Raw genomic sequence first — 12,562 nt, forward strand, 5'->3', positions numbered from 1 at the left:
GAAATCCAAGTTCCTTGTGTAGAAAGTTCCAGTTACTGTGAAAGGTCCCACAGAACTTTGACAGGAATGGTTATGAAAAGCCCATAAACATATGCTTTTAGTGCATGGCTAAAAACAAACAAACAAACAAACCCCAGAACAAAATAACCCTATGTTAACCCCAAAAACATTATTTAATAACCTTCAAAACAAAGATGCAAACACCATCACAGAATTTTTTTACTTTATTAACAATGTGGCTTACAATTTTTTTTCAAGTAAAAAGGGTTTTCTTTTCATTTAGAATAAAAATTAAAATATAACTCTGATATAGATTTTCATTTATTTACATGAAAACATATATACAGAATACAATCTTACAGCAAACTAATAACATGCCCTTCGTCCTGCAAATTTCAAAAGTAAAAACACCAACTTTCCCTTTTACGCACCAAAATGTACACAAGATATGAGTCAAATTTCAATACAACCTATTCAAACTGGAATGCAAAAGGGCTTTCGACAATTGCAACTAGGGACAGTTTATGCTTCTAGATATCATGCCAGCTCCCCTTCTGAACAACAAATGAGCTAATTATTTCTTCTGTTATTTAAAACATTTGTCTCAAATTTCCCATCGGAAGATGATTTTCAGAACACAATTGTCCTAGAACATTACTCTTTCTCCAATGCATCTCTTCAGCCTGTGAGAAGGACTGTTCAGCCTTGGTTAAAAGACATGGCTCACGCACTGGTGCCAAATCACAGCCATTTTGCCACAAAATCATTAAGATGGAAAGACAACAGCTCAGAAAATTGTTGGCATTATTTATCATTTAAACAAGAGAGAAATTTAATCCAAATACAAAGGCAGCATCACATCTCAGCATTTATAGTATTTAGGTAAATTGAGTGAGTCAAAAATAGCACAATTTGATTTTATCATGTCATTTTTTTGATACCTATTGTTAACCAACTCTAGTGATAAAAGTTATAAGAATAAACCAACTTAAAAACTCCAAGTAAAAGGGGGTAAAGTCATTTTCAGAAAACTCTGCAACAGAGAGAACAGTGAATAAGGGAATCTTTAAACTGCAGTGTCTGCCAATACAACTTGCCTTTCCTATTTAATTATTGCACCAAAGAGACATTAGGAGTATGTATGTCTCTCCAATGGTTTCCTCTTCAAGACTACAGATATCATAATTCACTATTTTATCCTTCAAATAATTGCACATTTAATCACAGCTTTCTAAAGACAGAACAGAGTGAGTGGAACCCAGGTTCACCATCTTAGCCAATAAGCAGCTCCAATGCTCAAACCACAACATAGATTTTAACACTATTGTTTTAGTTCTATATACAGAAATAAATATAAGTGGGTGTTCTAAAAAATAAGCATGAAAACCCCTAGTGCTTCCAAAACTAAGGGAATAATAGCTCTCAGAAAAAGGTATAAGATAAAAGACAAATCCCAGAACTTGCCTAATATAACACACAACATTCTATGAGTGAAATCAGGAAACTGAGATGAGTCTTCAAAAGGCTGATCAAAATCAACCTTCTCGAGATTGAAGTAAGGATCAGATGTGGCAGTGTTCGGTTTGAATCATTTTAATTTACTGAGGAAGAAATCAAAGCGGACACAGGAAATGATCTTTCAAATATGATCAAATAAGGTAAAGCAAACAAATAGCTGCACAGCTCGAACACTGTGTGAATCTAATTTAAATCAAAGGAACCCAATTTAAAAAGTAGCAGACGAATCCTCCATGCTATGAAACTCCGTGATGGAGGAAACTGATGTTTGTTTTGTTTGCTTCTTTTGAAGGCAAAGAATTTCTTCTGTAATGCCAGTGGTGCCCTGCTCTTTTAGGCTTTTCTGTTCATGTTTTCTGCATGTAGAATATTTTTACAACACAGCACACAACTGGAATCAAGAGGTCAGGGGCTGAAACAAGTTCCTTTAGGTTTAGGGAGGGAATGAGCGATAGTTATTTAAAGGAAAGGTGGCATTTCTGCTTCCCAAGTTAATACACACTGTACAGGCTGCAAAATGTCTACTTGGCCGGGAGAGGGAAAAACCACACTTCCTGGCCAGTTCTCGGAGGTAATGAGTGTTCTGATTACACAAGACCCAGGGGCCTAGAAGAGAGGAGTTTGGTCCCAAATTAAGAGAGACAGAGAAGAAATTGTGACGTCCGGGGACGACATGGTGGGGGTGCCGCTTGTTAGAGTATTTAGACCAAGAAACGGTTGGCCCAGGGGCTGTGGTGATTATTGGGGTACATATGTAAAATTAATTTTTCTCTCCTAAGAGACAAGGACACAACCCAGCAAAATGCCTCTTGGAGGACGGCTGGGCTGCTCTTCTAAGACAGAAGGTGGTGAGAGGAGAATCCTTCAGAAACGGACACAACCTTCGGATTCTGTTGCAACAGGATCGCTGCTGACGTGGTGAAGTACACCCAAGATCCTGGAACCACTCAAAGATCCAAGTTCAGGAGGACATTTGCAATACTCAGAGGAGAAGCAAGGGCTTGGTCCTAAAATATTTCTTGGCTCTCCAGAAGGGCTGGGGAGAGCGCATGGATGATCTCCATCGTGACACCCCAGAGCCAGGCAAGCTGCCTCCTCTCCTCTCCAGGCACTCGCAAGGCTGAAGCTGAAGTGCGTGGTGTCACGCAGGGAGAAGCAAGAGACAACTCTTCAGGTCTGCAGAAAAAGGAGCCTTGGGCCTTGGCCCCACCCAGCCATGGTGGCCGTGTCCTGCCTGAGGATCCCGGTGGGAGCCCTCAGCCCCTCGGGGTGGGGGTCCCACTCAGTCGGTCCACCTTCTCCCACATAGCCCCTCCCCCTCCATGCCATGACTTGAAAGGGCACGAGAAGGCGATATTCGCCCTGGAAATCCTATGCCCCATGGTAGCCAATGATTTCTGTCATCCCTGTTTCAAATGCAGCAGAAATAGCTCAGCTTGAAAAGGTCACAGTGAATGATCATCAAGGAGGGAGCGCACAGAAAATGCCAACAATCTTGAAATGGATACGTTTTCCGATCATCTGACAAAATTTAACTCCACAACATTGAGCACTTAAGGCCAAAAGCACGTGCCTGAGAAGGCAGGGATGGGAAACTGAGAAGGGGTCAAGACTTTAGATTAGCAGAAAGATATGACTGCAAACTAACCCTGAATCGCCAAGTCCATTTCCTCCCTCAAAATGCTGCGTGCTAACAGTGTTTCAGAGATTGCTCTTTCCCCACCTGCCAAAGGTTTAAAACTCGACTGGAGAAATTTGCTACAGGGGAGACTAAAAAGTCTCAACCACAAAGTATTTGCTTTCCATGTTCATCTGTAACAGCTACAGAATACTAAGAAAGGTTAGCGGTAGTTTGACAGATAATGGCCCCACCATAAACAGGGATGCGGTAGTCCATTTGGAAGCATCTGGGTCTGACCAAATACACTGAATCACTTATGTGAATACCCAGATGAAGTGCTTGGTTCCAAAGAGCAGCCACGTCTCAGGGCCACAGAGCTCCTGCAAACAGCTTTAAGTGACTAAAGGAACAATGCCCAAGACATTCTGTAAGCCAATCTCAAAGCCAGAATGAGCTTCAGGAACTACAGAGCGAAAGCAAAATATAGCACACTTCTTTCTCGTTTCTTTTCTTTTCCTCATTTTGGCCAATCTGGATGAAGGTGAGGGAGAGGAGGCATATGCTCACAGCCACACTCTTAAGTGTTCAAACCTGTCGTTTGACAGGAACGGAGTCCCCAAGAAGACTGAGAATGACCTCAAGTCATGGCGCTAGTCATTAGCAAAGCCGGGATAAGAAAACCGGGGCTTGCTCACTGAGCCTGGTTCTAGCTACGCCGCATCCCACCAGGAACACGACCTCATCACGCACGGTATCCATGGCCTGTCAGAGCGGAAATGCACAAACGCTGGGCACAGGAGGTCCCCCGTGGTGACCTCATGCCGGCCTTCCTCTAAGGGGGTGAAGCTCATTCATGAAAAGCTTTCCCCAGTCTCTTCACAGTCTTGCTCTCTGAAACTAAGCTTCCCCTTCAACATGCAATTCCGCATTTCTTGGGTGACTAAAGGAGACTCTCTATGATCTGGTGACAAACTAAAATGTGAGAGGTATCAGAGGTTCTATAAAAGACTGAGAATAGAACTTGTCTCTACAGACTTTCTAAGACTTCGATGCCTCAAGAAAAACAGTCTCACTATAATGAGTTGCTGGCCGGCCTTCCCTCCCCCTACCTCCTAAAAGGCACCGCTGGCAGAGGATGCAGGGCTAGCTCAGCTTTTCATAACTACATCTGGAAACATCCCCTACAGCTGTGTTTGAGAAATGAGTTACCACCAAGATCAAATTGCAGTGGCAGCACAGGTCCCTGGACCTCAGTCACAAGTGTATCAATGTGAAAGAAGCATTGATAAATGTGCCTGAGAATGGTTATGGCAAAAGCTACCAGCAAGGTATCCTCTGCGGTCCCATTTGCGAAGACACCAGCTCCACTTTGGTTTTCAAAGGAGCGTGGACCCTGTTCAGGGGAAGCTGCCTGGTTTGGGGTGGTGGCGAGGCGAGATGTGGATAAACAACATGTAAGCTCATCCATATTATGGCAGGGCCTGAAACAGAACTTAAAACTCTCCAGAAGGTTCTGCCGTGGTACCTGGGTGTGCTTGAAAAAGATAGAAAGAGCAGAACAGGCTGGTGTAGAGGAGGACTTGGTCTTGTCACTTTTCGGTGGTGGTGTACCATTTCACATATCCCGGAAAGAAATAAAAAGTCATGGTCCTGAAAGCTTTCACTGCATCGCTCTAAGGGGCCAGCGTATGAGAACAAGAGTCAGTTGGCATATTGGGCGTAGAAAGCCACCTTCACTCTCTCGATCTGATGGCACAACTTGATAGCGGGTCCCAGCTTCAGCTCCATGCACTCCTGCACCGTGGGAAGAGTCAGGAGGAGCAACGCCTGCCCATCGATGTCCTGTGGGAAATAAAACCAGATTAGAGAGGAGGCAGGATGCACCAAGAGAAAACTGCATTTATCCTACTGAGCTGGGTCCTGCTCCAGCCAATGGTGGAGACGGCCGCCAGAGTTATCAATGCGTTGCCTGGCTGTCTTGTCTTCCTGTTGATAATGTTTTTTTAAAGTTTTATTCACACACCATAAAATCCATCCTAAGTGTTCAATCAATGGCTTTTGGTATAATCACATAGTTGCACATTCACCACCATAAGCAATATGGAAACATTCTCATTTCTTCCAAAAAAAAAAAAAAATCCCTTATACCGTCCTATTATTGACATTTAGCCTTGATACAATTAACGAAACATTATTATTGTGAGCTATAGACCTTAGTTTGTATTAATTGTATTTTTTCCCATATACCACCCTACTATTAATACCTTGGAATAGTAATGCATGTTTTTTCTGGTTTATGCAAGAACTTTCTTGTATTTATGTAATTAACCACCATCATTGTCCACTCTGGGTTTTGCTAAGTTATACAGTCCCAGTTTTTATCCTCTAGCTTTCCTTCTGGTGACGTACACAACTCTAGCCTTCCTCTTTCAACCATATTCATACTCAGCTTTGTTAATTATACTTACAGTACTGTGCTACCATCACACAGTATCGTGCTCTCCATTTCCGAATACTTACAATCAACCTTATTAAACATTCTGTACTTGTTAAGCATCAACTGCCCAATCTGTACCTTCTTTCTATCTCCTGATAATCTGTATTCTTGAATTTAACTCACAAAATTTGCTCATTATAGTTAATTCATATTAGTGAGAATAACATCTTTTTGCTAATATGATCTTGGCTGCTCCGAAATTCACATGCCTACATGGTGAGCACACAGTGCTGGGAGACGTGGTGGCTGCAGAAATTCTTTTTCAAGTTCATCACCCATCAGCCAAGGGCTGGCCTTACTGGGAGACGGGTTCTCAGGCCCAGTCTCTCCTGTGCTGTGGTGAGTGCTGTGATGTAATTTGAGCACTAGAAAAGGGCTCTCTACTAAGAAAAAAGAAGCTTCCTTAGCTCCCTGCCAAAGCCTGACATTTCACCATCAGGATGGGGGAGAAGAGGCTCAAGTCATCTATACCAGCTACACAGCCTAGTTTTCCATAGAGGAAAACACTTGCATCCAGACACACACATGCACACACAACTACATACAAACACATACCTCACCCAGAGTAGGGCCCTACCTGCATACAGGCCTGCTTCCCCTGTCTGTCTATATATGTAGCCATTTCTGCACAGTGTCCCACAAAGTGAAGACATTCACTAAATGATTTTTTAAATCGAATTTGTTGCACAAAGAAGAAAGTCTCTCCCCAAAGCTTCAAGACCATTTCACTAGACATCTCTGACTCTTTACCAGCTTGCTTCCCATAACAATCTGGTTCATTTGTGCAGATGCCAAAGTGTAGCTTGGTTGAGTACTGTGTTTAACTGCAACCCTCTTCCTATGTAACAAGACAGCCTTTGTATTCCAGAGGAAATAGCTGAGGCTCAAAGAGTGTGTACGCCCAAGGTGGGGCTAAAAGGCAGTGGGAGAGGTGGAGAAGAAATTAAACCCAGCATATCAGAAATGTCTGCCACCAGAAGATGGATTATGCCAAGGGAGGTCAGAAGCCATGAAAGCTCAAGAAGCACGCAGCTTCCCATGGGCATGTGTCCTAGACATCACTCAGCAATGATTTTACACAAGGATAAATTTTTCTTAAAGAAATGAATGGTTTGTTTAGCTGTCTGGAAGACATCTGAAGAAAAAAAGAAAAAGAAAAAGAAGAAAAAAAAAAACGAAAAAAACACACAAAACACAAAATGTGCATAAATGCTAGCCCTGGGAAGACATGTGTAAACAGCAGGCATATGATCAGTTTCAAAAGCCACCTTGATGTGCTAATGTTCTCTAGTAAGTACAGGAGGAATATAAATTAAGCATTAACATAAGAAGGATCAATGCAAGTGCAATTCATTATTTTTAAGTTACAGAGGAGTGCTAAGGATGACATATGCAACTATAAGTCATGTCCCAACCAAGACTCAAATTTGACCATAACAGACCTCAAAATAAACGGATGAGTCTTGTATGCATACAGAAAGTAAGGGATAAACTGAAAAAACTGCCAATGAAATTTTCGTGTTATATTTATCTCATCTTTTCCTTTTACTATAATGCATTTACATGTTATTTTACGTTCTTTTAGACGATACCTGTAAGACTGATTGCCATAAGTGGGAATTGGAGGTACAGAAATATAAGAAGTTTTTGCTCAAGGTCAGGGAGCAAACAATGGTACCAGCTGGCCTGGAACTATCAGCTGACTCCTGTTTCAGAGTCAACTAAATATATATTACAGCAAAAGTGGACAGAGAGGGGACGGGCTTAGTGCGCAAAATCTTCTAAATATCACAGGCCTCAAAAACATACATTGCAAGTAGGCAGTGAGCTGATGTCATAAAACTAGGCACAGGTGGCTTAGCCATCATGTTCAATGAACAAAACAGAACGGGATAGAAGAAAACTGAAACTTATTTTGGGGAGCTGGAAATTCATGTCCAGAAAAGCTAGCTCACCTACCTAAGATCATAAAGCTAGAGACAGCACGGGAACTGGAATTACGGTTTTATGATATTAAACCTGGGGGAGGTTGTAGCTCAACTCTTAACCCTCAGTTGCGATGGCCATTGAAGATACACAGATTCAACTCCGACTGAAAATCAGCTCTAAAGCATTTATAGAGGCCTTTCCCTACGCACCATTTCAGTGAAGGTGGGTGACATATGAATGCACCTCTTCCAGTGTGGAAGGCCACTCGTTTACCTGCTCAGCAAGCATTTACAGCATCTAACGAGTGCTAGGCACACTGATGGCCTCTGCGGATGTCACATCGAACAAAACAAAGATTCCCTCCCAAGAGACTCGGAATCTGAAGGGAGGCAGACGAGTACACAGTCTATCAGGACACAGGGAGACAGTGTGACCCGAGGGCCATGGTCACGGAGCCGTGGACCATAGAGGAGGAACCAAGCCCACCTCACAGGAATTGAGGAAGGCTTCAGATGTCAGATGGTGCCTGAACTGAGGCTGAAGGGACCAGCAGGGATTATTCAGGTGAGGATGGATTTAGGGAACACAAGCAGTTTGCTGGAGCACGGCGTTTAAGGAAAGTGGTGAGATATTACAGGAAAGATGGGCTTCAACAGCCAGGTTCAAGTTCTTGGCACTTATTCTGAGGTAAGTAATAAGAAGTCATTACATGATGTTAGGCTGGGAGGGTGACATTATCAGATTTGTACTTCTGAAAGCTAGCACCGGTCACAATGTATGACAATGAATTGGGAGGAAGTGTGGGGAAGATATGAGAGGCTGAAGGTAAGATTTTTTAGGAGGTAATAAGATTGAGACATTTGAGAGAAATCACTGGCCAGAACTGGAGTACTATCTGTGGGATTCACTGAAAAGCACCATAATATGGATAAACCAACATAAACTGGGGGAAAAAGTTTGCAACATGCATAACTGACAAAGGTTTGCTGTAGTACCCATAATATGTAAAGAACTCCTACAAATCAATAACAAAAAGACAAACTATTAAAAAATAGGCTAAAGACATGAGTACTATTTCACAAAAGAAATAAAAATGTCCAACCTCATTAGGACTCAGGGAAATGCAAATTAAACCCACAATAAAATGTAATTTTATACCCATAAACATCAAGAAGTCTGACAATACCAAGTGTAATGTCTCCTACACTACTGGTGGACATGTAAATTGGAACACTACTCTGGGAAACATTTTGGCGTCACTACATAAAAGTATATAAGAGAAAACCAACCAGGGGTACAATAAACATGAAATTCACAATAGCGTGTACCTCTGACAGAAACAGAGAGGGAAACAGAACAGAACATGCCCTTTGATGGATATAGTGTTATCACAGTCTTCTAACTTTTATCTTGGGTAGTGGCTTTCACAGGTGTTCATTTTACTTGCTCCATAGCTACAAATGTTAGATTCACTCTTTGGTATGTATGAATTATTTCTCAATTAAAAAAAAACATTTTAATGCATTCACAGCTTGCAAGTAAATCAGTATTTCTTATTGGCTTTCTTTCTGAAATGCTTCTAGGTATCTATATTTTCTGACATGAAAGAGGCAGGAGGAGGTAGGATCCCTTTTGAAATAAAATCTTAGTTTCTGATGAGGTACCAGGCTTCCGGAAGCTGTTTTCAATTATTTGCAAAATATTTATTAGATTATCTGGATGGCAGACACTAGAGTAGATGCTAGAGAGACAAAAACCCCTAAGAGATGGTTCCCTCCTTCTCCAACTGTGCTGGTTTGGATGTATTATGTCCCTCAAAACGCCATGTTCTTTAATGCACTCTTGTGGGGGCAGATGTGTTAGTACTGATTAGGTTGCAATCTTTGGATTAGGTTGTTTCCATGGAGATGTGACCCACATTCAGTGTGGGTCTTGATTTAATCACTAGAGTCATATATAAGAGCTCAGACAGAAGGAGCTCAGAGCAGTCGCAGCCAAGAGAGACACTTTGGAGATGGCCATTGAAAGCAGACTTTGCCGACACTCTGCTCTGGAGAAGCTAAGAGAGGACAAATGCCCCAAAAGCAACATTTTGAAGAACGCACAGGAGCTGCGAGAGGAGCTGGAACACAACCCAGGACCAGCAGATGCCAGCCACGTGCCTTCCGAGCTAACAGAAGTTTTCCAGACGCCAATGGCCTTCCTTTGGTGGAGGTATACTTGTGTTGATGCCTTCCAATTGGACAATTTCATGGCCTTCAGACTGTAACTTTGTGACCAAATAAACCCTCTTTATAAAAGCCAATCCACATCCGGTGTTTTGCATAATGGAAGCATTACCAGACCGGAACACCAGACGAGAAGGAGGACACACACACACTGCAACACCTTGGCAGGGGAAGAAAGAGCTAAAGAGGTTCGACTGGGGTGGGAATGGGGAAGCTCAGTGAAGGCTTCACAGAGGTCCTGCATTTTAATTGGCTCCAAAGAAGGCACGTCCGTGAGGACAAGGGTTTTTGTCTGGTTGGTTTGCTGCTCTATCCTCAGTACCTAGAAAAATGCCTGCTTGGCACCTAGCAGGGGCTCAGGAAACATCTGTTGAATGAATGAATGAATGAATGGGTAGAACTGGCCTAGATAAACTTAAGAAAAGTCAACAGATGGATTAAAGGGAAGGGTGAGAGAAAATCTGGAAACAGGTGGATGTGGGAGAGCAAGAAAAGGGCCTCCCCGGTCTGGGGCTGCCGTCTGAGGCTATGCATGGTGGCCTGCGGCTCCGTGGTGCACCTGCTGCCCGTCAGGGGGGCAAAACCGGTCCAGGGAGGAGCCCCTTTCTAGCAGCTCCTTGGCTCCCAGAGAATCCTCATACCTGATGGCACTCTCACAGTGGAAGAAATAAAGACGATGAGGTTAACTATATTAAGCTGCTAATACACTCAAAATAAAAACTTGCATCCAGTGGTGAGGGTTAATAGACAGTCTCCAAATCTCCAAATCCAAACTTCCCAGAAAAGGCCACCTCACTTTCAGTCTTTTCTAAACTGTACCAGGGCTCTTGCGCCCCACAGGGCAGGCTCTGTGGAACAGACGCTGAAAGCGAATGTGGTGTTTATAGAGCTTTAAGGTCACAAAATCCTTCTATGCAGCCCAAGTGGTTATCCCGGGGAAGGCTGCAGAGCTTTAAGTCACCCAGGAAGGCACTGGGGTTTCCATACGCTGAGAGTTTGGCTCACTTCAATAAACTGTTCCTGTTGAGATGCACTTGATCTTGGGATGCTAGAAGGAACTGTGTTGTCACTACTCCAGAGGCTGGGGCTGTCAAATTCCAGGCTCATTTAAAGACTGAAGGATGACTATGGGGACACATAAGCTACGTTTGCCAGTGTCTGGCAGGGTGTGGCACACAACAGACACGCAAAGATTCCCTAAGTGAAGAGATGTCGTAAAATATTAGAATAAAGTTAGGTCTCCAGACTAAGCACTAAAACTGCCTAATTATGTTTCAAAATGGGAGGGGGAGATTTGGAGAATTTGGTCTCTTCTGGGGCACGTCATCCTTGCTATCTTTTGGAAAGATAACGGTGTTTTGATCTGTGTCATGATTTACCATCTGCCACAGGTCCCACACCTCTAGCTCAGGCCCACCCTTCCCACTTCCCAGCCCACCACCTGCTCTGGGCCCACAGCTCTAACCCCACTTTGCTCACCATTCTGCAAAGACCCTCCACCTCGCTCCTGCTTTTGCTGAGCTGCAGGCGGCTTCCCAGGCCTGCTACAAGTAGCATCACTGTCTTAGGTCTGATTCAATGCTATCTCTTCCCTGACTTCTCAGCTTAAACCTCCATCCTCCCCTTCACTGATTATACCACCATTTTATTCATTGATGTGTTGCTGCCTATTGTCCATCCATCTTTCACTCCATTTGACTGTAAGCATTCAGAATTCGTGGGCCATCTTATCTACCTTTGTACTCAGGCAGCTTTTAACAAAGTGCCCTGCACACAGAGACATCTGTAACTTCTTCTTGAAATGAAGAGACGTCTTACACATAAAAGGTTAAAGGAAAATAAGGGCCTGAATTATCAGTACTCTCTAGACCTGGAGGAAAAGAATCATCAGACTGTCTTGTCTTACTCCCCAACCCCCCTCACCCCAGCACCTAGCCCCATTGCAAGCACATAAGAAAATGCTCAAATAATGGTTGATGGATTGAAGAGCAAGAATAAGGAACGGATGGGAGGTGTGGAAGCAGCATTTGAGGCAGGGATTAACACAACCCGGGCATCAGTGAGCTTCCTCATGATTTCCTAGGACTGGGGTTTCCAGCATGAAGAACTTTTCTCTACTCGACTACACTGTATATATTTGAAACTTCTATTTTGGAAACTGTGGATGAGAATTATTAAAAGGGTTAGACTCAGGGAGGCATCAGGATTTTTACAAAGGCCAATACATTTCCATCACAAGCTAGGTTGGCAATTTAAGAATGTGCTTTAACTAGAGAATTTAGAATGGCTTTATCTAAAGGGAGCAAAAACAAACAAACAAAAAACCCTAACAAGCAAATTCCAAATGCCTGATACATACCATTAGTTTTTATGTTTTACTCTAGAAAGGGTGCAGGTTATAGAAGGACCGTCAAACTTTAGTTTCAGTTATACAGAATTATCTTAACAAATAGTGAGGTATAATGAGCTAAACACTAGGCTACTGGGGTGTGCATTCCTTAAGTTATGCTATTCAAACCAATCCCTGTTTTTGGTTTTGGTTGCTTCAAAAGAAAAAATATTCGATCCAGAAAAAAAAAAATCATAAACTGATTCCACAATAAGCTTTCATAAAAGGTATTTGGGACCTTCAACACAGAATGTCCCAAATAACTGCATTCATTCATTTTTTTAAATATGCAGCTACCTTCACAATAAGGGAGGCATAGTTTTCCCAAAAGAGAGAGGGTCAATACCTGTGTATGAAAACACAAAGGTTTTTGAGGACAG

General features: G+C 42.7%; 1 protein-coding gene across 7 annotated transcripts in view; it reads right to left on the reverse strand.

Moving 5' to 3' along the window:
* Nucleotides 1-228: 228 nt before the first annotated feature.
* Nucleotides 229-12,562, reverse strand: part of SFMBT2 (Scm like with four mbt domains 2) — a 271,301-nt gene continuing 258,967 nt past the window's right edge. For all 7 annotated transcript variants that reach the window (XM_037845421.1, XM_037845416.1, XM_037845418.1 and 4 more), the window contains one exon: nucleotides 229-4,981. In XM_037845421.1, the coding sequence (XP_037701349.1) occupies nucleotides 4,841-4,981 (141 nt within the window). In that variant the 3' untranslated portion in view covers nucleotides 229-4,840. The remainder of the gene's footprint in view (nucleotides 4,982-12,562) is intronic.

This window comes from Choloepus didactylus, chromosome 8, assembly GCF_015220235.1.
Source record: "Choloepus didactylus isolate mChoDid1 chromosome 8, mChoDid1.pri, whole genome shotgun sequence".
Lineage (NCBI taxonomy): Eukaryota > Metazoa > Chordata > Mammalia > Pilosa > Megalonychidae > Choloepus > Choloepus didactylus.